The 27163-nt window shown below is 44.6% G+C and overlaps 2 protein-coding genes and 1 long non-coding RNA gene across 4 annotated transcripts in view; 2 read left to right on the top strand and 1 right to left on the bottom strand.

The window, feature by feature from the left end:
- Positions 1-1338: 1338 nt before the first annotated feature.
- On the bottom strand, positions 1339-15962 carry CNOT11 (CCR4-NOT transcription complex subunit 11). Its single transcript, XM_081198466.1, is given in 8 exon segments — positions 1339-4151; positions 4903-4999; positions 6524-6726; positions 6892-7094; positions 8402-8554; positions 11781-11945; positions 14870-15416; positions 15418-15962. Coding segments are annotated over 8 exon segments (1587 nt in total). The 5' UTR covers positions 15439-15962; the 3' UTR covers positions 1339-3953.
- LOC308589493 lies at positions 11953-20415 on the top strand. The gene is made up of 2 exons (XR_014009320.1): positions 11953-14546; positions 19313-20415. It is a non-coding gene; the product is annotated as an uncharacterized lncRNA (long non-coding RNA).
- Positions 20416-24329: 3914 nt separating this feature from the next.
- The window catches only part of TBC1D8 (TBC1 domain family member 8), a 46875-nt gene continuing 44041 nt past the window's right edge, over positions 24330-27163 (top strand). The window contains exon 1 of one of the 2 annotated variants that reach the window (XM_081198300.1): positions 24330-24530. In XM_081198300.1, the coding sequence (XP_081054426.1) occupies positions 24404-24530 (127 nt within the window). In that variant the 5' untranslated portion in view covers positions 24330-24403. The remainder of the gene's footprint in view (positions 24531-27163) is intronic. The other variant, XM_081198301.1, reaches the window with a different exon arrangement.

A 27163-nucleotide genomic window follows, 5' to 3' on the forward strand; every position in this document is an offset into this window, starting at 1 on the left:
GGATTCCAACTCCCATCAGTCCCTGCTTGCATGGCAGATGGCCAGAGGTTAGAACAGTGGACTTAGCTGTGTTAAATTCCTTTCTTTCAGTGTATTGGTGGTTGGGCGGGGAGACATCCTTGAATAGGATGGGCTTTCAATTTGTTCCTATGCAAACCAGGCTTGCAGCTGCCATCTTGTGTGAGAGAGTCTCCCACAGGTGCCTGTCAGAAGCAAACAGGGCCTGAATGCCATTGATTCCCAGGAAAAAGGGCGTTCAGAGGCATCCTGTCTCCATTGGTGGAAGCAGAGCATAGCCCTTGTGGCCTGTAGCCATTGATAGCATTGTTGGGAGTTGTAGTCCTGGAACATTTTGATGGGCAACAGGTTTCCCCGTCCCCTTCTTCAGGTAACGAGTTGAAAAACCTTGTAGCTTGTTCTGTGAATGGAAGAGGTCTGTGATCTAGCAGAGGTTCCTACCTGCAGAAGTTGAGGAAGTGATTTCCCCCTCTTTCTTGCAAAATTTTCAGTGAGCTGTGTGGGGGACAGTGAAAATCACTTATTCTCGTTTCTGTGTGTTGAGCACAGCTCCCTTGATCATCGTTCAACCCTGACTTTGGACAAACTATGTGCTTGAACAATTGTTCCTGCTAACTTGTGGTACGGAAATTGTTTTGACAACTCATTTCTTTTCTCATCTAGGTCTTCCCCCCCCCCCCCCCGACAAACTCTTCTGGAACTTGCTCGCACGGACTCGGTGCTGACTTACTGCTGCTACATTCTTAATTTTTATCTGTGAGACATCCCTTCTTTCAACTATTTTAAGGCAGAAAGATTCCATGTGTGGTCTGAAAAAGATTGACTTGCCTGCAGGTGTTGTCTCATATGACAGACATGGACATTTTGTATATAGGGCACTGGGTTTAATTTAAAACGTGTGTGTGAAAATGCACCTTTAAAAAAGGCTTGAAGAACAGTAGTAGGTAAACTGCCTTAAACCAAAATAAGCCAGTTGGAAATAACGAAAGCTGACTTTGCTCCTTTTGAATGTCCAGTTTTTTAAGACAGTTGGCAGCAAAACAAACTAGAAGTGTTTCTGACTGGCCCTGTTTCAAGTGGGCCCTTCTGCTATAGTGGTGTCCTGTCAGCTGAGAAGGCCTGTGTGTCCATTTATTGGAACGTAGTTTAATATTATTCCAGAACAGAAAGCTACTGATAACAGTTTGACTTGTTGCTGTACAAAACTGAGGTTATTGAGGGTTTTGTGCTTGAGCCTGGTTTTAATTTTATAAGGCAGTTTCTGTGGCTCAAGTTTACACACTCTTAAAAGCAAAATTCAAGTTTCCTTTCTTTTTTCAAAAGCAAGCTGCCTACATCGTCTCTGCACAAATCGTTTAACTGTTTAGAATACTTCTATTGTGGAGGGTTGCTGTTACAGACTAAAATTGAACATGGCACCCTTCGTTACCAAAAATCTTGCCAGGGTACAATGTACTTAATCCCTTTTTGAGCTGAATGTTCTAGTGGTGGGGTGAGGGGCACATTGAAGCTTTGCTTGAACTGAAATAAAAATGGTAGTTCCTTCAGCTGACGACAAAGGGAGGACAGGAGCAGGACAACTCAGTGAAGGAGCCAGCCTCCTTTACCTTGTCAACTGCTACCTGGTAAGCATTCAGTCCTTCAGTTCTCCTTGAAATTTCCAATGAATAACAGGTTATCATTGTTTATTACCTCTACCACCCTAGTCGACTTTTTTGTCTTTTTGTTTGGTCATGTCTTTTAAGATTGGATGCCTGAGGGCAGGGACTGTCTTCATCGATCTTTAAGCTTTGTGGGGAGCCATTTTGGGCTAAAGAGCAGGATAAAACATTCTATAAATAAATAAAAATGTGGAAAGTACTTAGCTCATTCTGTATTTGTATCATTAGCCTGTTCCCTTTCCTGGTTTTTAAGCTTGCATCTAAAAGCCACTTGTAGATCAACATTTGCCTGGTAAGTGAAATTACGAGAATTATCCCAAACATCGATGTTAAGCAGCCTCACTTCTAAATCTTTCCCTTAGCCACTGTCAGCATAATTTCAGCTACTAAGTGTTGCAACTGGATTTTTCTAGATGAGACTGCTCAAGTTTTCCCTATGGTCAGGAAAAATGAACTAGAATGGTAAGGCAGACATAGGAATCCTCTGGCTCATGAATCAAACTAGGCCTTATTTTACCTAAAAGGCTTTCCCCCAAGCTGTGCCTACCTGACACCAGGTGTTAAGATAGATAATGGTGCTGCTGCAAAGGAACACATTGAATCCTTTAAACGTGCTCTCATTTTATCCTGGGCCTTATAATAGCTTGCATGCTATTATACCTTTAAATTTGACACCCAATGTAAGCCTTGCTGGGATTAGTTAGAGGTGGGAACTGCCAACGCAAATGTGGACTTTGAAGTTGGAAAACTCCTTTCCTTGGGGATCTTGAGTTCAAACTCACATTTGACAATAGGCAGATGACAGGTGGGGCCCCCTGCCCATCTCTCAAGGCAGTCCATGGATGCTTGTGGGAGTTGAGGGTCTGCTGCAAGCCATCAGTTCAGACACTGGATGCAACTGTAAAGTCAACTTCTGAATGCTTATAATGTGACTTGTCTTGTTATTTATTAAGGTGAAGGTAATGGGACTTTTCACTTCATTGTGCTTTGGAAATGTTTACTTCTATAGATTTAAGGAGAACAAGGTACCTGGCCCAGTGAGGCACTTTGCCTTGGTGGGGCTACAACAAAAGTAGCTCTCATGCCCTATTTGAATTTACCAGATCCTGTACCCAACTGCAAAGGTAAATTTTACGCGCTCTCTGCAAAGGGTACCTTTGGACTCAAGGGCTGGGCTGAAACCATTAGAAAAACAACTTAGGCTTTGGACCCCCACTAAACAGACCCAGCCCACTGTTTGTCTCCTGTCTAGAAGTAGCTCTGAATCTGCTGAGCAAGGTCATTCTTGATGGAATGTAGGTGATATATAGGACCTTTTGAATTCAAAGCATTTACAGAGCTACATTTCTCCCCCTCTGCAGAATCCTCAGAGTTGAGCCCTTTTTAACTCTTAAAATGAGCTGAACAGAAATAATTTGGAAGGGTTTCTGTGTAATGCAGTTGAGGAACTTTTAACCTTCAGGTTTTTTCAGGCATGGGATGCTGCAGCCTATGGAAACTGTTGGAACAGAAAGCCATGGGGAAAGTGGGTCCTTGATAGCAGCCAGTTAGGGAGTGGCCTACCTCAGATATTGTTCTTGGGAAGATGAAGTTATCAGCGTCCCAAAAATATTTCTCACCGTTGCTTCTTAGGTAAAAAATCTGCAGCTTTTTCAACTTGGTTCGGCCTTGTAAGACAAACAATACCCTTCACTTGTGTTGCGATAGGTTTGATTATTTTTCTTTAACTCCAATAAGCAAGTAAATTAAGATGCTAACACAACACTTGCTTACTGGAATCGAGTATCTTAGCAGACAAACTGAGCAACACAGTACTTATTATCTCACATGGCTGGCCTGCTATGGAGCAGTGGAATTTTTAAGAAGGTCCATGGAGGCTAGTGGAATCTCTTTGCACCTCTTCTCTGTTCAGAATCCTGGCATCCAATCAAAGAGGCATCTCTGAGGAGTGCTCAATGTTGAGGCCAAGTCAGTGGAAACAGGAACTAAGTAAGGAGAGCAAGCAGTTTCCTGCATTGTGAGTTTGTGACAGATTATTTACTGAAGCCTTTCATGGGTGCCTGCATCAGGGAGCTCTCCAATGAAGACTTCAGGCCACACTAATAGTAGGTTTTGTTCAACGTCATCGACTCATCAACATCATTCAAACTTCTCCAACAGAAAAAGCAATATTTAATACAGCACAAATAGCATCTTAATTGCAAGCAAATAGTGAACTATACAAAAATCATACAGAATCCTAATCCGATATAAAGCATTCTTCCAAATGAAGTATTATTTTGAAGTCTTCGTCTCTGAAGGATTTTCACCAGTGTCAAGTGTCTTCAGCAATCGAAAAAGGCCAGCTGCTTCTCTTATCCGGCTGAATTCAATACAAAAGGCTTGCACTTCTATAAATAAGTCCTGTACATTAATTATTTTGTTCCGAATCAAGGATTGTAGAAAGACGCACACAAGTCGTACTAGCCGGTTCTGAAACATAGACGACACATGGGTTATATCTAATGTTAGTTCTACTCAAAGTAGGCTCACTGAAAGTAATGGAGATGACAAACTTAGGGTAACACTAGATATATTGACTGCTGACCCAACAAAGCAGCAGCTCACAAAGTAGCTTGGGGGAAATAAAATCTCTTTTAAGAAGATCAAAACTGTTCATTTTATGAGCTAGTTAAAATTTACAGGATTCACTTTTTTAATTCTGCAATAAGTAGCCTGCTTAAAACTCCCCCAGCCCAGGTGTCAATTTCAATCATCCAATGGTTTTCTTATTACTAAAAGCCACAATTCAGAAACACAGATTGAATTAGAGTATTTCATTTAAATTGCTTGGAAAATAACCCTAAAGAATAGATTGTGCTTTCCTCCTCCTGTTCTTTTGGTTCCTTTTATATACCTTTAATAAGTGTGGGGACCTTTTGGTCTTCCAGGTGTTGCTCATCCTTGGACCCTGGCCAAGATGGCTGGAGGTGATGCAAACGAGTCTAGCAATATCTGGAAGGCCATAGATTAGCCACCCCTACTTTAAAAGTATGGAATAGTAAGAACTGTAAGACCCCAAAATACTGTGTTCCATTTAGAGCAAGGCAAATATTTCAAATTCCCAGGTACAAATTCTGTACAGTTTCATAAGGATTTCCATTCCCCCTGCCGCCCCAAGCCTGGGTGAACCAGTCCCGGGATTTCAATAGTTTCTCATTTTGAAATGCTTCCAAAAACCTACCTGCATATACTTGTCCTTAATTTGCTCACAAGTAGAAATACAGTTGGAAATATAAAGGTGAATAAATTCAGGAGGAAGATCAACTGCTGTGGTAAGGCTGTTGGAAACAGAAAATAGTTGATTAACTATGAGCAGATCGCCCATAAATTCTATGCTGGGGGGGGGGGAGTTGATCCCACACCTCCTTAGCAACTACTATTTAGTTACAATGAATTTTAGCAAATGTTCACACAGCCTCCTACATTTATGGTGTGATATTAACATCATGAGTGTGAAAAGGAAATTACAACTGCAGGTGCGAAAAGATCAGGAAGAGAATTTATCCTTTCAAAATGTAGGGCTGTTGCTTCATTTGGGCTGCTTTGTGCACATGTCAGCTTAAAATTTCAACTCCCCCCCCCCCCCCGATCTTATGGTTTATTTTTTAATGGTACAGTATGATTATTCGTTTCATTTATATCCCTCTTCTACAGTTGCATATATTCTGAGCTGATCTCTCTGCCTGAGTCTTTAGAATGAAGTCAGTGGGAGGGAAAGAATGAGCCGATTTTGAATTAATGGATTTGTCAATTGCCGTGCTACACATTTATAAAACCTTTTATCCTTGTTTGTTTTAAGAAATGCCCATGGTAGCTAACAATGCATCACTAAAGCACATTAAAATAGTACATTGTACTGAAGTTGGGGAGGAATTATTGTTTAAGAGATTATTACCAAGAACTAGTCAATCACAACTAATGGGATAACGACCCTCTTTCACTGTGGATGGTTATACATTTGTTGAACATGAAGTGGCTGTACATGTTTACTTTCCCACTACACCACCCCAATTTAAAATGCCATCTGTCCCTTCATAGGAATGGACACAGAGGCTCAATAACATTTACAACCAGCCAGCTGTTTGGTATCTACCATCCTGAAAGTGCATAGATGGGTATCTTCCTCTGAGCTTGCACTGGCTCTTTCCAATGACTATGGCTGTCAAAGAAGACAAAAAGGAAGAAGAATCCAAGGATATGGAATACTCCTAAAGCTGCTCCCCACTGAACTATCCACAGGTCCACTGTCATGACATTCTCTCCAATTTCATGAGCTTAATTAAAAACTAGCAAAATTAGGACAGGAATGGGAAGGGGGCTCATGTATATGGAGAGCCCAAATGATGTAGGGATTCCTGTTTATGTGCACACATGCAATTCATCCACATGCTCTGTACATAGGAACACAATATACCTCCCTGCCCCTATGTAGTCCCTGGATCTGGAGGCCAAAACATTAAATTTGGGAGATGAAGAAAAATTAACGCTGCCAGTTCACCCCACTGCAGCCATTCTCTTATACTGGAAAGGAAAAGGGCGGGCTGGAATTAAACCTACCCTTAATGACAGCATTGCAAAGGATTAGGTCCAAATCCTTTGGACCAATCCGGCAATTCTGTTTCTGATTGTATCTCATGTACTTTGTCCGTAGAACTGAGTGCAAAACACTGAACTACACCAACATTCAGATACAGGCACCCAGGATACTGTTCCTTGATGGGACCAAACTGGCTGCATGGATACTAGAAATCAAGCTCATTCAAAAATGCCAACAAAGCAATCTAAAGTAGACAAATAGTTACCGATTGACAACTTCCATTGAATGCAGAGACATGTCCATGTTGACCAAGACTGAAAAATACTCCGTTATCTGACTTGACTGCATAAGTTTAAGCAGCATTTCTATAGCAACCAAAGGATTATTTTCCACTAAATCAGGCAATTTGGCAGGAGTGAGGCCAATGTGGTAAACAAGCTTGGGGTCTTTCTCCAATTCTCCAAGGAGCTGCAGAGGGAAAATAAATAAATGGACACCTTAAGACTTAACAAGGCACAACAAAATATAGGTGACAATATATACAACTTTCAAGTTTAAGGATACTTTAACCTCACATTAGAAAATGCACAGTAATAGAATTGGGACTATGTACCACCTGACTACTACACACACCTGCGTTTGCTGTGCTGATGACAAAGGACTTTTGAAAGCCTTGGCCATGATTCGTTTGATTTCCACTCCGGCACTGTTTTTCACACACATTGACTTGTCCCACTGAATGGCATGATCTGGCTCTATCGGGTTCAACCAAGCGAGCTCATCCTCACAAATGTGAAGTGGAGGCGGGGGTCGTATAAATTCTGGACGAAAATGGCCTGGAAAAATAATTTGCATTCATATCAATCTGAAAGCACCTGGTACAGAAAGCCTACTAAATATTATGCTCACTTCTCCCTAAGCATTACATTCTGAACACATAATGAAATACACTATGCATACTGTCAGGCTCCATGAAACAATCGTGATAGTTCAGATATGATAGTGGTACAATGTTTGCAGCTGAGAACTTTCCTAAAACCTCTGATTTCAAAACAGGGTAATAGATAAACCACCATAAAAACCTGTGGGCAATCTGTCGCATGGTGATCCTGAAGAATTCTATGGCGACACTTAGTGCGTGATGAAAAATTACAAATCCATTCAGAAATCTGATAGTATAAACTAGAGTATAAGGCCCCCATCTTCACTATTCATTCAAAGCATTCTCCTACCACTCTTAAACAGTCTTGGCTTCCCCCAAAGAATTATGGGGACTATAAAGGGGTACTAAGAGTTGTTAAGAGAACCCTATTCCCCTGAAAGAGCAACAGTTCCCAATAGCGTTTTGCCAATCAATTCCTCTTCCCAGGGAACTCTGCCTCTGTGAAGGGAATAAGGGTCTCCTAACAATTCTCAGCACCCTCAACAAACTACAGTTCCCATGATTCTTTGAGGGAAGTTGTGACTTTTTTACAGAGATGATATGGCTTTATGTGCACTGCAGATGAGTCCTAAGTATATTCTAGTTCTTCGTTCCTAGCTAGAATAATGGTAGAATATAGCACAGGACTGAACCATAGTACTACTTATTAGAACTAAGGTTACAAACCTAGGTTAGTTTATAGTTAGTGTGGAGAGACTAACCATAAACAAACCTGGATTTGGACAACATACTAAGCCAAACCATGGTTTAGCTCAGTGCAGTGCAGCTGCAAAATGACCAGGGAGGAGCCAAGCAGCCACAATCTTCCTGGGAGCTAAAACATGGTTTTGCTTAGCATGACCTGCAAACCAGGCCAATGTACAGAAACTATTTTCATTTAGGGTATGTTCGCAATATAACAGGACTCTATGACCCTCAACCTGCAGAAGGTAAAAGCATCAGACCAACTCAGCTATTCTAATAAACTGAAAGTGCAGGAGAAATCAATCTAAACTATTTTGTGGCACATCCTATTGGTCATTGCTTTGGAGAAAAGCATTCATTCTTTCATTTGCAATCAAGCAGGGTTTTTTTTTACAAGTTTTAAAGCTTGCTACAATCAGTACAATCACATACAGAAATGAAGTGGTGGGATTATAACTAATATTATAGCTATCTTATGCTGTAAGTGGGTAAAAGATTATAGAAAGTAATGCATACTTTCAATAGGTGGTTTTGGTCCACTCACTAGAGCTTCAGTGATCTGGGAGGCAACGGAGCTGTCAAAACCAGAATTTGAAGAATCCGGGTCAGGGTCACTGAGAATGCTGGGGAAACTCGCTTTACTCTGTGTCGGCAGTTCAGACTGACGTTCTAGAAGGGAAAATGGTTAACACAATGTTCAGTGCATGTGATCTTGAGTAAAACAAACAGAATTGTCAACTGAGCAACACCATTGGATGAAACCCATACTCAACATAAGTAACCACAAGAATCAGGATTCAGAAGTTTGAACAGACATCATGAACTATAATTCTGATCAGAGGCTGTTTTTACTTTTTTATGCACCCATCTCACAATAAGGTAACAAGGCTTACTGTAATTCAAGGGCACTGTTTGGAAGAGTCTGAGAACTTAAGAGTCTAAGTCTCGAGTCTAAGATCGAGAACTCACAAAAGCATTTGTGAGCTCAACACTGGTTGAGATGAGCTAAGCACAAGTTCTGAGAGAATTATAATTCTTCTCTAGGCATGGAAGAGGCTCTCTCTAATTCTGCAGTGCTTTCCAATTGCTTCCAGAACTCAGCACAGTATCAAGGATAGGACCACACACAAACACAATATGAGGGCGGAGGCAGGGTTGGTGCTAAGTATGAATCTGTGGTCCCTTGACTGTAATTTTAGGTAGCAATTTGTGTGCACAGCTGTGAACCACAAGCCGTATTTTAATATACTTTTCTCTTCAGAACTGGAAACTGACACAGCAAAGGCTTTTTGTAAAAAAGAGCTCTGGGTGTATTTTATAGTTCTTACTCAGGCTTCCTCAGCCTCGGCCCTCCAAATGTTTTTGGCCTACAAGCCCCATGATCCCTAGCTCAGTGTTTCCCAACCTTTTTTGGGCAAAGGCACACTTGTTTCATGAAAAAAATCTCGAGGCACACCACCATTACAGCCCCGTGACGTCAGCGCGCAGCGTCACGCCGGGAGGGACATGAATTGCTAGCAAATTACATAATCACCTCCTTGAGGGCTGGCTCATATTCTCTGAAGGCAGAACCCCATTAATTAACAGGACAGACTCACACCATAGCCAAGACGAGGGGGGAAAACCTCAGTCATGCACAGTCATGCACATGTGGGGGCTAAATGAGGACAAAGACCGGGCAGAGAGCAGGGTTCAAATCACCCCACCTGGCCAGGACAATCCCTGGGTGCTCCCTTGGGCCACTCGCCTGACCCACCTCGCAGGGCTGTTGTTGCGAGGATAACACGGGGAGAACAACGCGCGCCCCCGGGAGCTCCTTGGAGGAGAAAGCGGGCGATGAATGCAATGCACGAAATATATGAGAGGCGACCAGGTTTTGCAGGTGAGGGGCCCCCGCCAGCCTCCGCTTCCAACACCCGGCGCAACGACGCCGAAGTTTCCCCCCGGGCTCAGCTCGGGGAGCAGCGCTGCTCCCCCCCCCGGCTCCCCTTCGCCCTCCCGGCTCTCTCTGCCGCCCACTGGGGACCCCCCTCACCTGCCAAGTCCGGAGCGCCGGTGGAAGTTGCATGCATGCCGCATTGCCATTGCATTGCACTGCACTCCATGCAACGCCTGCACGCATGCATTGCCTTGCACGCCCGCCAAGGGGTCTCCCCGCGGTCCGATGCGTCCCCTCCGGCGCGGATGCAGCATTGCAAAAATAACCCCCCCCCCCGACGCAGCCCTACCTGGGGGGCAGCCTCCGCCTCCGCCGCTCCGCCTCCGCGGGGATCCCCAGGCTCCATCCTGCCGCCCGATCTCCGCGGGGGCGCAGGCAGGCTGCGCGGGGTCTGCGCGGAAGAGCCCCTGCCCGCCCGGCCGCCGCGCTCATTCCATGGCCGGGAGAAGAGCGCTTCAAACAAAACGCCCGGCCCGCCAGGCCACGCTGGGAAACGTAGTTCGCGGAGCCCAAGGGCGAGGGGACTACGGATCCCGGCAGCCCCCGCGCCGGGGACGGAGGGGGAGAGGCCGGGTGCAGGGATGGAGGGACGGGTGGGTGAGCGAGTGAGTGAGTGGCAGCCGCCAAGCCTTGGCCGAGAGCCAGGAAGGGCCTCCCCGGAGGAGGAGGAGGAGGAGGGAGGCGCAGAGTGGGAGGGAGGGAGGGAACCCCAGGGGTCATCTAGTGACGGCGCCCCAATCGAAAATTTGACTTTTTTTAAAAAAAAAAATTCGAATTTTTTTAATTTTTCCCGCGGCACACCAGGCAACATCTCGCGGCACACTAGTGTGCCGCGGAACAGTGGTTGGGAAACACTGCCCTAGCTAACAGGACCAGTGGTCAGGGATTCTGGGAATTGTAGTCTCAAAACGTCTGGAGGGCCGAGGTTGAGGAAGCCTGTTCTTACTCATGTGCACATACATCAGCTTTTTATATCATATTCTAAACAAGTATGTAAAATAATGCCTGAAAATATTTCTAGAAATAGCAAAATATGACCTCAGAAACATCTTCAAGTTAAGAGGGGAAAGCACTACGCACTATTCAAACTGAAAACAAATTGAGATATTTTAGTGCAGTATTTTCCCCTTGTTCGTCAATTCCAGGAAGTCTCCTTTGATTTGAAAGGAGTGTGCTGGAAAAAATCTGATTTCAATAGAGGTCACTGATCCTTAATCAACTAAGTCTTCCATCAAATAAACAGTTTGTACTTAGCACAGTACATTGCCAGAATACTTTTCCTTTTCCAAAGCAACATATGACACGTAATTGGCAAGAAGCTTAGTGACAAAACTAGCTATAAAAAGCACAAAATGAGAATTTATTTGAAAAATTATCCCAGCAGCATGAAGAGCAAAATGCAATCAAGATATACTGTTAGCTCAACTTCTCTCTGTAAAAGTTAGGAAGTTTGTTTTAACATGAACTATCCAAGTATAAATCAAGTTCGAATCATTTTTTCTGTTCCTCTTTGTTTAGCAACATGGAAGTTCCATTCTGATTCCTGCAGAGTGCCTTGCCTTTTCACCTTAGTAGTGTTCTAGGGGGAACAATTAAATTAACTGTTTTCTCTCCTTGTTCTTTCTGGCAATGGCTTTTCTTGCCCACATCTTAGAGGCAGAACAGCCAGAATACACAACCGCTGACCAGAAAGAATCATTGTTCCACCTTTCAGCATGCCAATAATTGCTTCTTAAAAGCCACACAGTGACAAATTCAGTGTGACAAATTCATGTTCAAATTCAGCAAAGTGCTGTAAACTTGTACTATAAAAATACAAACTTTAGCTTGCAAACACAAGAACACAGCCACTCTCTTACGACTCTTCTACGCACACTTAGCACAAGAACAAAGGTAGTGCAAATGTCATTCATTCTAGATCAGGATCAGATCTCAGCAAGAACAATAATTTTTTACCTGCCAAAGCCAGCTGAAGGCCGCTGATATCCACAGATTGGCCCATATTTCCTACATCCATTGATGCAATCTGTCTTGGGGTCTTTTTGAAGAGCTCTCTAGGTGGGGCCAACATCAGCTGGGAAAGAAAGAATTTCTCTGGTGGGGTTATAGGAGGCAGAAAACCTGGAAAGGCAACATCATTTCAGGATTTCATGTGCTAAAAATAGTACTTTATACATACTGAAATACAAATATTAACTTGATGTAACAAATGGGTAGAAATGTTTTGCACTCTTCTCTAACAACTGGGTTTACGTGAAATGCAAGTGATTTATGTATAAACATACAACCAAAAACAGAAAGTTTTGTTTGGCTGTAAATTAAACTAGCTAAAACAGCATCTGTTTGTAACTGAATACTCAGAATTAGTACAGTATTTTTAAAATGAATTTTCCTCACCTCAACTTACATATTCTGAAAGACTTTTAAAATAACCTTTTAGACTGGTACTTTTGCTACTGTCCTCACATTTTACACGTTTCCTTGGCATCAACAAACACATCCTCCTATTTTGCAATTACAATTAGGATGACAAACATTATTCCCCCCAACTTATATATAGGAATTAATACTTTCTTACTCACCTAACCAACTCATGACATGTTTTACAGGTTTCTGTTGTTGTTACTAATAATAACAGTAACATATTTATTTATATCCCAACCTTTCTTTCAAAGGAGCCCAGAGCAGCAGTGATAAAACAGTTTTTAGAAATTGTTTTTAAAATAACATTCTCAACTAAGGATCTCAAGGTTACCAGGAACAGTGTCTTTTAGCCATCAAATACCTAAGTAAACATGAATGTTTTAAAATTTGTCCTGAAAGTCAATGAGCCAGGTGCACTTCACTTGGAAGGAGAATTAGGTTATCAATGGCTACTAGTTATGACAGCCACGTACTACTTCCACTTTCAGAAGCAGTAAGTCTCTAACCTACTGAAGAGCACGAGCAGAAGTGGATTACTGTATGCACATCTTGCATGTGAGCTTCCCACAGACATCTGACTAGCAACTGTGGGAACAGAATGCTGGACTAGATGAATCATTCATCTAATCCAGCAAGGCTCTTATATTTTTAATAAGAGACTTAATTATGACAGAAGGCACTATTGCCAAAGTCAGGCCCTGGCTTCTTAAACACAATTCAAAGTTCTGGCTTCAATAAACCACTGAAACTGGTTGATTTTCATACATATATAATTCTTGTTTACAAAAAAGGATCTATTATTATCACACAAATATCTACAGTGGTACCTTGGTTCTCAAACGCCATGGTACTCTAACAACTTGGAACCCAAACACTGCAAACCCGGAAGTAAGTGTTCCGGTTTGTGAGCTTTTTTCGGAAGCCATACGTGCTCCATTTTGAGTGCCACACTTCCGTTTTGAGTGTTACGCTGAGTTCTGTCTGTTTTTGCTATTTATTTTGCATTTTTGTTTTTGCGGCTCTTTCGTTTTTGTTTATGTGACAGTGTGGAACCCAGTTCAGCTACTGATTGATTGTGTGACTGCAGTACATTGATCATTGCTTTCATTTTATGGCTCAATGGTCTCGTTAGATAGTAAAATTCATGTTAAACTGCTGTTTTAGGGGTTTTTTAAAGTCTGGAATGGATTAATCTACTTTGCGTTACTTTCAATGGGAAAGCGTGCCTTGGTTTTGGAACACTTTGGTTTTGGAACGGACTTCCGGAACAGATTAAGTTTGAGAACCAAGGTACCACTGTATTTTGTTGCATGTGAATTTAGTGAGAAGGCATGACTGGCTATCACTGTCATCATGCGTGAATGCATAGACACTTTTCCTTACAAAGCCATAATATTAAACTAGGTAAAAATATTTATTTAATCCATCTTTACCCTGTCTTTCAAATATTTTTTTCAAGGTAGGTTACATTAATTACATTTTTTAAAAGGTGTTCCTCGTTTCCAATCTGTGTAAGCATCCCAAGTTTTCACCTAAATTTAGATGAGCCTATGCACTGTAACCAGGGAGGGGTCACTTTGGAAGATGGGTACCTATTACCCAATGGGTTCAAGATCACCTAACACAAAAGTGTCATACCCCTCTAAAACCCTTCCCCACTCACAGCCAGCATGCTAGAAACATGAACGTTTCATACTATTTCACAAGGACGTTTTCCCCCAGGGGCTCTGGCCTTATGTGTGATGATATGTGACTGTCTGAATAGGGAAGTGATGGATGCTGTTTACTTGAGAATAAACAATGATGATTAGGAAGGCAGTATGACAGCCATTAAATGAGGGCCACCCAAAAAAAGCATGTCACACACATCCAAAGGCAATACCAAAGTTAGGACAACAAGAGAGTAAAGCTGCAGTCCTATACAGGTACATTCATGGGAGCAAGTCTGATTGAACTCAATGGGACATGCTTCTGAATCAACAAGCAGTACCTTAAATGAAAATGCTGTGGGTGGAGGGAACACAGGTAAGAAAGGAGTTCAAAAAAACCACCTTAAAATCCTGACATACTTGTGGTGGTGGGGAGGAAAAATGCATCTATTCCTTTTAAGTCATTGGTGAGGAACCTGTGGCACTCCAGATGTGGGAGCTCTAAGTATTATTATTATTAATCACCGGGGCTAAAGCTGCAATCCTATACTGTACATTCACGGGCTGGGGGGAGCAAGCCTGATTGAACTCAACGGGACATGCTTTTGAATCAACATGCACAGGACAAGTAGTAACTTAAATGAAAATGGTAAGAAAGGAGTTCAAAAAGAGCACCGTAAATCCTGACATACTTGTGGTGGATGGGGGAGAAGGAAAAATGCATTTATTCCGCTTTAAGCCAGGGGTGAGGAACCTGCGGCCCTCCAGATGTGGGAGCTAGTAGTAGTAATTAGTATTATGTTATGATGATGATGATGATCACCGGGACTGGAGCCCGGCACCATCCGGACGGCCACGGGTTTCCTCCAACCCCGATTCAAACGTACAACTAAAGTGTCGGAAAGGAAGTGCTGCTGCTGAGGAGAAACCGCTCTTCTCCCCCCACGGGGAGAAGCGTTCGGCCGGCGGTACCTGAGAGCGGAGGCCTCTCGCCGTCGTCGCCGCCGCCCCCACCCCCGGCCGGGCCTGTGGCGGCGCTGGCGGCGGCGGCGGCGCTGCTGGCGGTGGTTCTCTCGGGCGGCGCGGGGTTGAGGAGGTGCGCGAAGATGGCGGCGAAAGGGTTGGCGGCGAGCGGCTCGGTGCGGTACATCTCCCACAGCAGGTAGAGGGCGGTGAGGCGCTGCGGCGGCGTGGGCAGCAAGTCGGGCTGCTGCAGGAGCAGCACCAGCACGGAGCCCACGCGGAAGTGCTCGGCCTTGCCGAAGTAGTGGTGGAAGGCGGTGGAGAGGCCTTCGAAGGTGCCACCGCCGGCCTCCTCCGACACGATGCTCAGCAGGCTCGACAGCTCCTTCGGGGAAAGGCTCATCTCTCCACGAGGCGGCGGAGGAGGAGAGAACTCCGCCTCGGTGCTGCTGTTATTACTATTGCTATTATTACTACCACTATTGTTACTACTACTACAACCCCCACCGGGTATCGAACCCGCGGCCTCCGTAGCGCAACCGGGCTGGGGGACTAACGCTGGCCCCACCCGCCGGCATCCAGCTCCGCCCCCTTCCTTCTGTCTCGCCTCGCCTGCGCGCGCTACCTCGCCCGCCTACCTACCTACCAGCTACTCCTGTCATTATTCATTCCCCCCCCCCGTGCGCGCGCATGTTTCCCGCAACGTTCTGCCGCCCACGCTCTATCTAGACATCGCGACTATCGCTCCGCACGAGCGGGCTCTACCGTAAAGTCGCTCGCCGCCGGATAGCGGGCCCCGCTTTCCAACATTGTCGCAAAGCTTATATAGCGGGGAGGAGCGGTGAAACCCGGGCAACCAAAGGGAGGCGGCGCGGGGGGGGGGTAGCGGAAGCGAGCGGCGATCCTCCAGTGGTTGGGAACTGAGCTCCGTGGCTCCCCCTCGGCGAAAGGGATTGGGCTCTTCCGAACCCAGATACAGGAATGAGAAGCGGGATTGGCCGCTCGGAGACCTAAAACTTCAAGGGAGAGGAACGGGATTGGCTGTTTCCTCCTTTGAGGTGGAGCGCTTTGCCGGGACTGTTGAGTAATGTGTTGCTTCGATGTTTGTAGTCTGATTTCCAAGCAGGATTTTTCTTTTTTTTAAGAAGAAAGGTAACTGAACCAATGCAACTTTAATGTACAGAGCTGAGGCCTTGAGAGTGTCTTTGCGCGTGAGAAGTGCAGCCCATTCCGATTTCAGTGGGTTATGCAGTGATTCTTGACTCGCAGCTTTACTCCGAAATAAGGTGCACTGCCGGCTTAAGATGCAGCGAGGTCTTGAGGGATAGCTCATTGGAGACCCTTAATCTCAAGGTTGTGGGTTGGAGTCCCACTAGATGACCCTGGGGGTCCCTTCCAACTTTGATCCTTCTGTGTTTCAAATCACATTTGCGCCTGCAGTTGGATGTGTTTCCAAGTTGCCCGTTGTCAGTCCACACTGGTGGGTGGAGAGAGGGTGGAGATTCTGGCTTCATATGGCTTATGTTTCAAAGCTGCTTTGGGAGGAAATGCATCAAAACACAGGGTTTAGATGTGGATTGTGACTAGCATCCTATATAGAGGGCTTCACAAAGCAGCCGAGGGAGTGCACATGATATAGAAGACAGGAGTGTGTACGCAAGCCGGCCCACCCATGAGGCGAGGTGAAGCAGACATCCACTAACCTCATGGGATATGCAGCCCCTGTGTGTACACAACCTAAGTTCAACAGGTCTTACCCCCCAGATGAGTTTGCTAGAATTTGAGCCTCTCAGTTAATCTTATAGTCAAACTTCAGTTTTCGAACCAAAGGTTTCAGAAGCCGAAGCCAAAACCTGGAAGTGAATGCTTCTGTTTTTTAATGCGCCTTGGAAGTCGAACGGCTTCTGAGACAGATTTTCAATTTTCCCCATTGACATTGCTGACAGCCCTTTGATCCTCGGTTTTTGAACGTTTTGGAAGTCAACTGGACTTCCGGAACAGATTGCATTTGAAAACTGAGGTTCCACTGTAATGCATACTTCAAAGTGAGTCTCTTCAAGTTCCAGTGGCTTACTCTGGGGTAAATAGTTATAGGATTGCAGCATCAGTTTTGCAGCATGATTATTTTTGATTAAACATGGTTTAGGATCAGGCTGTGGTCGTAGCTTCCATGCATGTCAAATCTGAATATGTCACCTACATCTGTCCTCAGTTTAAACCAATTTATTTGTTTTTTATTCTGCATTAAATTACATACAAATAGTTCAATAACAGTTCAGATGGGCCTAAGTCAGAGGTTTTCAACCTTTTTGAGTCCATGGCTCCCTTGACCAACAGCATTCTTTCTGTGGCACCCCTGTGGGGCTCAGGAGCCCAGTTATGTCACCCCTTGCCTGCAGAGCTGGCAGTCCCTCACCCTTTTTTCAAACACCCTCCCTTGTGGACTCTTCCCTCAGCCTCCTCTCCTCTCTCTCCTTGGGAGTCCTCTGGACAGCCACAGCTGCCACCCCTGGTCTCTGAGGTACCACCCCCTACCCCAAAGAGAGATGCCTCCTCACACTGCCTCACAGAGGCCTGGGAAGCACTTCCTGGCCAGCCCCAGAGGCAACATTTGCCTGGGTACCTTGTAGCAGGGCTGCTGCAACAAACAGCTGTGCAAACCTTTGGGAGGCAGAGATGCAAGAGGGCATCAGAGGAGGGAGGGAAGGAAAGAGGGACAGAGGCCAGTGTTGCCCACAGCACCCCTGACTGTCATTCAAGGCACCCCAGGGTGCCACGACACCCTGTTTGAAAACCACTGGCCCAAGTTAATCATAAACCATTAAGTTCAATGGATCTACTTTGAGTAAGACTAACATTGGAAACATGCCATATTTCCACAGTCAGTTCTTTGGTGTTTTTGAAGTGTGATGTAGTTTTAGTGTATCTATGCTTTTTCCATCTTACCTTAATGCTGAAAGTCATTACACATATTTGTACGATATATTGCAGTGGTATAATGCATGTAATAGAAAACTATTGATTTTCTTCAGCAGCCCGGCTATTTGAACACTGCAGTGAGTGTTCATATTTAAAACAGAGCGGAAAGTTAGTAGAAAAAAGTATTTTTACTTGTGGGAAGGGGACTAATTTAAGTGAGCCATTAAAGAGGGTGTGTTTTGGTATCTTCATTATAGCAACATTGACTGTTATTTCTGAGCAGTGAGCAGCCCCTTATAAAAAGCCAATGAAGAAACAGTGGCATGAAGAGTGTGGCAATGGCAAGTGTGGGAAGGGTTGAGCAGCCTTCCTGCCTACTGTTACTTCTCCCAATAAGTGCCCCTCTGTGTCCCCATTATGTCACCAAATATGCGTTTAGGAGGACATGTTGGCCCAAATTATACTTAGCTCTTTCCTCTGTATCAAGTGACCATTCTCAGGTACTGAATGAGTCCTCCTAATAAACAGAAGTCACATTTAGTAGTCCTTACATAAGGGATGCGGGTGGTGCTGTGGTCTAAACCACAGAGCCTAGGGCTTGCCGATTTGGCGGTTCGAATCCCCGTGATGGGGTGAGCTCCCGTTGTTCGGTCCCAGCTCCTGCCCACCTAGCAGTTCGAAAGCATGCCAGTGCAAGTAGATAAATAGGTACCGCTCTGGCGGGAAGCTAAACGGCGTTTCCATGCACTGCTCTGGTTTCGCCAGAAGCGGCTTAGTCATGCTGGCCACATGACCCAGAAGCTGTAGGCTGGCTCCCTCAGCCAATAAAGCGAGATGAGCGCCGCAACCCCAGAGTCGTCCACAACTGGACCTAATGGTCAGGGGTCCTTTACGTTTACCTTTACTTTTTTACTTTTAAAAAGTCAAAATGTAGAAGTGTGATAAGCAAGCAAGGCTAAGAGCTATGTAGATAGCTAATGGTAGATATGGGACCAATTGCAGGCTGATGACTTGAGGAAGGATAATGTTGGAAGGTGTGTATACAGTGGTTACTGCATTTGAATGAAGCCCCCTCCTGGCCTCGTGCGGTCCCTTCCTCCTCCCATCTAGCCAGGACAAGGAGGCAGTAAAAGGTTTTGCTAACTGCTGTTAGTCATCCTGTCTGAATCAGTAAACTGCCTAACATTAACTATGGTTAGTTTAAAACAAGCCAACCTAAGTGGCTTATTTTTAATATTTATACTTGCAGTACAATCCCCCCCCCCCAACATATAGCTCAAAATAAGAGGAAAGAAGGAAAGGAGAAGGTAATGGGTTGGTATTAGAAAAAATTGCAGATAAATAATTGTTGGTAACAACTATATAAAGAAATAAGAGTGCTTCATAAAAGTCCATTAACAGACTGTCTAAGCATTAATATCATTATCTGCCATCCAAATGCCCCCTTGGAGTCTGAAATCTGTTGTCTGTTAAAAACTGCATGTCCAAATGCGGAAAGTACATTAATGTCCTCTGTCCATTGTACAATTGCAGGTGGGGATTTATCTTTCCAGTGCTGGAGAATACATCTTTTTGTTGCCACGAAAGCCCTTGGGACCTATTTATGTTGTCCATCTGATAGTTCCCGCAGTGCCGGGATGTAATTCAAAACTGAATATATATCAGTGAATTTCAAAGAAGATTCTAAAACTAGATTAATATGTATAATGATCTCAGTCCGGAAGGAAGTCACCATGGAACAAACCCACATGGTAATAATGCTTTTGGTACAGTGTGACAACACCAGGATCAACAGTCAGAGAGGGTTATCCACTTGGAAATGCTTTTTTATTATTAATTTAAACTACAAATCTAAGGAAACACAACTTACTGAGGCAATGACATCTTTTCATTGGCACTTGTGAAGAAATCCTATCTATTTTAATTGTGTTTTAATGGATATTGTGTAATATATTCTGCCATTTGTATTGTAATGTGTTTGATGGGGGAATCCTCCGGTTATGTGGAAGTTGGTTTAACTGTCACTGGGAGATCTCAACTGACAGCAAGGAGGAAATAGAACTCTCAGTATGCAAAAAAATAATAGAAGACTTGTATATTCAGATTGGTTATTGCAGATTTAGAATTATTAGTTAATCGGTGCAGTTGACTGGTAGTAATGTATATATGACCATGTGGTGGTCAGCAGGAGGGTTAGTTGGTTACTCCATGCTGATTGGTGCTTGGTGTTCATGGTGTTCAACCAGAAGATGAAGACAGCAGAGGAAGAAGATTGCAGAAGAAAAAAGAACATCTGAAAGGAAGGCAGAGTGTATTGGTGACCGATGACTTGCCTGGGGTAGCTGAATCACTTGGCTCAGACTGAAGAGATGAGAAGAGCACCTGTCTACGGCACTGAGGAGAAGGAAGGGACACTTTGGAGTGCTAGGCTATAGTGTCTGTCTGGTAGGAGAACCAGAGGAAGATTCCAGGACAGGACAGCAGAAACAGACCTACACTTTACTAGGGGCTGAATCATGGGAATTCAACAAAAGACCTCAATTATAGTCAGCTGGTGAGGCTTCACTGAAGTGGACCAATGGGAGTCTGGAAAAAGTGTTTGAATAAAGTGTTTGAATATCGTTACTAATGGGTAACTACGTATAGTGTGGTTATTAAAAGGGTAACTACACTTGCTGTGTAGTAGATGTGCAGAAACTAATGTATAGGGAGTACTTGGTTTTGGTTGAATCCTCTACAGGAAAGATATACTGGTTGCAAGAAAGGAAGGAAATGCAAACGAGATTCCAAGGACTAGAAATGAGACTGAAGCAAGAAATAAAGTGCACTAAAAGGGAGCAGGTGCCCAGTGAGTGATTCCTATAGCTTGGTGTTCAAGCAACTTACTTGTCAAAATTATGACTTCACTGAAGTCTGGCTAAAAATACTGACATGCAGGAGCTGGCTCATCTCACAGAATTGGTTGCCTGCACATTTTGCTTTTTAACTTTTCTTCTATGATGGCTACATACATACCATGTTTTTAAATGAAAGGTCAGAGTCTGGGAGCCCTTGCAGTAAAGGACCCTGGTGCAATTACTCCAATTGCACCATTATAATCCAGCCATGCAGCCATTGTCTGCATATTTTTTCTAATGTTTGTAAACAAAGGAACTAAAAGTGTGTATGTATCTTAATGAATGATGGAAATTTAGGGAAGGAATGTGGTGTTCCTCTGCATCTCTTGGTTATGGGCATTTTCCTTTTGGTGATATTATCATTGGCCAATAATATTAAAGAAAACCAATGGATAAAGTTACTGAGACACACAATGCATCTGGCAAGATAACAGAATATGTTTATTCCATGTTTCTGCCCTGTGCAGCTGCTTTCTACTGTTGCAATTTTGAAATCCCCAGGTGGCATGTTAGAAATGTAATAGGAAATGTCTTGGTGTAGCAGGATTGCAGGGCAAGGCATACATTTTCCATATTGCTGTGGTCAGTAATAACATTGATACAAACCAGATGAATTCTGACATTGTTCAGATTTTGAGCATGGCCTTGAAACTTGATGTGTGCTCTTATTGTGTAAGTGCCGTTTAGAGACTGTTTGCTGCACAGCTGCCAAATAGTCATAATGGGATATAAAGTAAAGAAAATGTGTTATTGTGAGGATACATGAGCACCATATTCATGCCTATTTTTTTCCATCATGCTAAAAAAGAGGGAAGGGAAATCTGCTATATTTCAGTGCAAGAATTATGAAGGATATTGTAGATTAGAACATTATCACAGATCTGCATGAGAAGATATATAATATCTTGAGCAGGGTAACATTGTACCTATTTAATCTCTGAGGCAACAAGTTCCTTTTTAATTTCAAAATCCTGTTGAGTGATCTTAGCCAAATAAGCAACATTTTGGCAGGATAATGGTCTCACAGAAATAATATATGGCCTTAGGAGAAAAATAAGTCAACTAAAACCACTGATGTTATGAAACAGTTCAGTTTGCTTCCCACTTGCGTTAAGATTCAGAGAGCAATAATTTTTCAGCCTGATCCTACAATGGCCCCCACTCTGACCGAGACTCATCACTATTATATGTGGCGCCATAACACAAATAAAGCAACAGCCACTCATAAATCCTCTTCAAGCATTCACACAAGTTAAATAAACAAGTGAGAGGAGGCATGTGGATGAATGTTCTAGCGCCACCCCTGGACACCCTCCACAAGTTGGAGGGCGAACTTCTGAACTGGAGAGGCTTTTGCTCATGGAGATTCCTTGCACATTGCTTCCATGAGGAGAGGCTACCCACTTCAAAAGTTCACTCTCCAAGTCATGGAGGGTGACAAGTGGTGGTGAAACTACTGTAGTGTGCTGAAATCCATTACCCCTCCTTTCATGTTTACACAGGAAAATAACACTAGAGGGAAGGATAACAGGACTTTGGCTTCTGCTTGTTCTGTTACTATGGATACCTTTTAGATATGCAGCCTAAGGCTTGCTCCTTGCTCCTTTTGCTAATTAGCTGCCAGAATCAGACTGACTGGTTGGGTTGCAAAGAGAATGCTTCCTTGAAAGAAGGTGCAGTAATCAATCTGTTCAGATGATGCCCTTCTGTCTGTGGCACAGTCCATCTCGCAGTAGCCCTCCATGGTAAAGGCCTATTTTGTTGTGGCACTCAAAGTAAGATTCCCTCTACAATAAAAGCCAGTTGTGATGCATTTTTGGTGCTCTCTTAAATACAGCTGTGTGCCCAAGCATTTGCTGTGGCCATTACCAACCTAGCTTCTTGTGATTTTTCTGGCAGTTGCTTGTTGTATTTATTGCTTAATGTGCTTAATTGAGTTTGTTCAATATTGTTGTAAACCGCAATGGGATGTTTAATGAAAGACAGAACAGAAAAGTTTAGATGATGACTATGAGACTTGCTACCTTAAATGAAGGCATGTATGGCAAGAGCTTTGTCAAATAAGCCTCCTTTAGATCCTGGAGTTCTGGATTGTTACCATGTCATTTCATGTGGTTTTGGGGCAAGATGCTTAAGTGTGTGGTGGTCCAGTGTCAGGTATTTTTGGATAATACTGATTATCTAGATCCATTTTCAACTCAGTTTTAGGACGGAGGCAACCTTGGTCACTCTAGGGTAGGGGGCAAATGTCAGCCTCTTCTGGCTTGTGGGTGCATTGCAGGGGGTTGGACAAATGATCCTTGGGGTCTCTTCCAACTCCAGAACTCTCTGTGCAAACCTGAGAAATACAATAAGTCAAATCACAGACACACTACAACCAAGCAGACACCACATCCAATTTTAATGGTTGCAATAGAATGCATCTTTCAAACTAGATTTCAGCAGGGGAAGGGGACCCTGTGAGTGCCAGGGAATATTCTGTGGGCAAAGTAGTGCCACACACCCTGCACTGGCAACCCTTGTCCTGGACAGTTTTGCTTGACTTCTCAACAGTTTTCAAAATGATCAACTATGAAGTCCTTCTGAGCCACCAGGATGAGATAGGATGGGGGCATATTGCTCTGTTGCGATTCTGGTTCTTCCTAATGAACAAGTCTCAGAAAGAGGTCCTGATGGAACATTGCTGAACCCCATGGGCACTGGACATGTTTCGCACCATGCAGTTCTTCCCTTTCCCATGGTTGTGATGGATCATCACCTTTCTCTTTTCATCAGTGTGGTGGAAGGGTGATATAATGTGCATCTTTGGACATTAAAGTAAAACCATACCGGAGCCTCCCTCTAGCTATTTGGGAATGTTAGAAAACGGAAGAGAGCCATTTAAAACGTCAAATAAACATTCTGGCTGGCAGAAAGAAGCTTTACATTCAGAACAGTTTACATTCACAAAAAGTGCGTTTACAGTAACTTCTCAAAATTCCCTCGACGGATTTGTCGTCTCAGCATTCTCGCAGAAGTCCCATTCCCACGGGCTCTTTTCCAAAGAAAAAAGAAAGAGAGAGAGAGGTGTGCCAAGGTTTGAAAGCCACCTACCCTCTTCTCTCTCTGCCTTGGAAGCAGTGCCCTAGTTACACGCACGCACAACATAACCCACCCAGTAACCGCGCATTCTGCACGTGCTCTTGCCCCGTGGGCGTTTCAACCTCCACGCCTCTGGGATTTAAGGAGGCAATTAGTCCTATACGCCAGGAAAACGTCCCCGCCATCGGCGGCGGCGTTCCCTCCTCCTTCCCTCAGCTACTGCAGGGCGGGCCTGCTCTAGGTCGGCCGGGACGAAGAAGCCAAGGCCGGGCGGTGTGTGGAAACGAGGCAGGGGATTTCCTCTTTCGGCTCCTCCCGCTGCCATTCCCCCCCCTCCCCGTCCTGGAAACGCCATGCCAGGTTTCTTCTCCCTCTCTCGTTTCTGAGGAGAAACTCCTCTGAGGCGGCAGGAGGAGGACGACGAGGGCGCCCTTCGCTTCAGGCAACCGCAGCAGCAGCAGCAGCCGCTCCCCCGGGAGGAGGAGCAGGCTCTCGGGCCCAGCGGCGAGCTCCTCCCCGCGGGGCGGGCGTTGGCGGAGGGCGCCCCCTTCGCCTTGCCGCCGGCGAGTGGACGGGCGGCGGGGTCCCGCGGCGGCGGAGCGGGCGATGTGACCCCTGGCGGCGGAGGGGCTTGGCCGGCGTCAAGATGTGGCTGAAGCCCGAGGAGGTGCTGCTGAAAAACGCCCTGAAGCTGTGGGTCACGCAGAAGAGCAGCGGCTACTTCGTGCTGCAGCGGCGGCGGGGCCACGGAGGCGGCGGCGGGCGCTTCACCGGTAAACGGCGGGAGAGGGGCTTGGCCGGGGCGACCCCATAATCAGAGCTGGAAGCGGGCCGCCACCCCCGCCGGGAAATCTCGTCTACAGGTCGGCAGGCGTGGAAGTGCGAGCCGCCCTTCGCCTTCCCAACCCCTCCGGAGGGAAAGGAGTGGGTCTGTCGTGGCCGCGATATTATTAGCCTCTAGGAGGATTCCGCTCCAGACGCGAAACTGGGGACTCTCTCTCTCTCTTTGTTGCTTTTCTTTTATACTTCTGCCGTCTTTTGACTCCATGGTCGGGACTGAGGAAGAGGAGGAAGTAACTCCCATAGTGTGAGGAGGCACCCCCTGCCTTGATGGACTGGGTGGAGGGGATTTTGCTGCTGCCCTGCACCCTGAGGTGGGGGAAAGGAGATGGACGCGGGGGGAGAAACCAGGCTCTTTGTTCAGGGACAACCTGAATTCTTACCTCTGCTCCCCCCCCCCCCCGGTTGTGCATTGCAAGTAGTCACTTTCCCCCACACCTTATAGTTGGAAAAAGTCACTGTGGAGTAAAGGAAGGAGCTGTAACCTGCGTGCAGATAGAAGCTCCCCTTGCCCATATTTTGTTTTTTTTTACTAAGTCTCTTGGCGTATGATAAAAGGTTTCTGTCCTCTGAACAACCCCATTGTTTTCAGAGTGGGATTTAACTCGAGTTTTTTGTTCAGGTGCCTGCAGCAGCTGTTGTTAATGGGAGGAAATCCGATAGAGAGGGAAAACTTGGAAGAGCTTAGCCAGAGCCCATGAGATGCTGGATTTTACCAGTTTGCCAAGATAAGACATGTAGAATAAGAAGGCAATGGAAGGCTATATTTAAGATAGACTGTGGCTTGAAACAAAAATACGTGAGATTTTGAAAAGAGCTCTGCATTTAGTACTCTCCATATGGAACAGCATGCGCAGGGCTGTATAGTGTATAAGGTTTTAAAGCAGGGCTTAATTTGGTATTTAGAACGCAATGATGCCCATAAATAAGCTAATAAGCATTGTTTTATTGGAGCTAATTTAATGGTGGCATAATAGAAAAGGCGAATACTGTAGTAAAAACAAAATATGAAGGACATTTTTCCATATGGAACAGATTATTTGGGAAAAGGAGGGGAGGACTTGTAAGTTGGAGAGTGAATTGAGTGCCCCCAAAGTCCTAATTATTGCTTAGAATAAGCACCTTGAGTGTGTAAATCAGGGATGGGGAAGCCATGACCCTCTAGACTCAACTAGACATTGTGGGTCTACAGCTCCTGGCATACCTGACCTAGGCAGAGTTGCCTAGGGCTTGATGAGAGTTGCAAGTCCAACAGAATTTGGAGGGCCACAGGTGTTGATAAACAGTAAGGCTGCAGTCCTGCCCATTTTCAAGTGAATAAGTTCCCTTTATCCCAGCGGAACTTACTTCTGAGCAGACAAACATTGGATTGCACTGTAAGACACTCATAAAACTTCTGGTGAATTCATTCAGCAGTACATTTCTGCTGTACAATTATGTAGGCTAATAATATAAACTGCTGGCATGTTTAATTATGTTGACATTTCTGTTAATATATTGGTGCTTTGGAAGATAATGGCCTACTGGCTTTCCTTCTGAAAGTCCCTTAGATTTTCCTCTATTGGGTAACCACAGGCACAATTCCAGTACAGAATGCCTGTGTAGCAATCAGGCTAGATAAGTATTTCTAACCTTGAAGTGCCAGTACAACTTTTTCAGGAGACCAAGCAATTACACTTCTGGGACTTTCTTCACATTTGAGTACAGTGGTACCTCGGTTTACGAACTTAATCCGTTCCGGAAGTCCGTTCTTAAACCGAAACCGTTCTTAAACCAAGGCACACTTTCTTTAACGAGACCTCCCACTGCCAGTGCCCTTCCACTGTTCGGATTCAGTTCTTAGACCGAGGTAAAGTTCACAAACCGGGACACTACTTCCAGTTTTGCGGAGTTTGTAAACCAAATAGTTCGTAAACAGGGTTGTTCTTAAACCGAGGTACCACTGTACTTGTAATAATAAGCAGTGCAGATCGTTTTGTTATTTTTTTTAAGCAACAGTTTTTAAGCAACAGCATAACTTTTATGGCCCTGTGCAGGTCCAGCCTGTAATGCAATTAAACCACACTGAACATGCAGCAGGGTAAGCTAGGGCTTTCAAAATGTGGGAATGCTAGAAGTCCAATCTGTCCTACAACGTCTGGGCCTATAGCTCAGTGGTAGAGTATCTGCTTTGCATGCAGAAAGTTGCAGCTTCAATCCCCAGCATCTGCACGGTAGAATTGGGGAATGAGCCCTATCTGAACCCCAGAGAGCCGCTGCCAGTCAGACTATTGGTGTCCACTTGGTGGGTTAGGGTGCACTACTGGCTTGCAGTCTGATCTCAGATGGGCTGCAGTACAGCACTTCCAGCATACAGATACATGGTAAAAAAATTGAGAAATGGGCTCCAAATGCATGTTTGGGTTAAAGGTGAGTGCCAGGTCTGAAATATTGAAGACTACTGGCATAGACTAGTGGTTTCCACACTTTTCCAACTCTACAATTCTAGGATTTTATTATTTTCCTCCCAGAGACCTCTTGAAAATTACTGATGGTCTCAGTAGACCACTTGATGATTTTTCTGTCT

The sequence above is a fragment of the Podarcis bocagei genome (genome assembly GCF_964188305.1).
Source record: "Podarcis bocagei genome assembly, chromosome: 6".
In the NCBI taxonomy this organism is placed as follows: domain Eukaryota; kingdom Metazoa; phylum Chordata; class Lepidosauria; order Squamata; family Lacertidae; genus Podarcis; species Podarcis bocagei.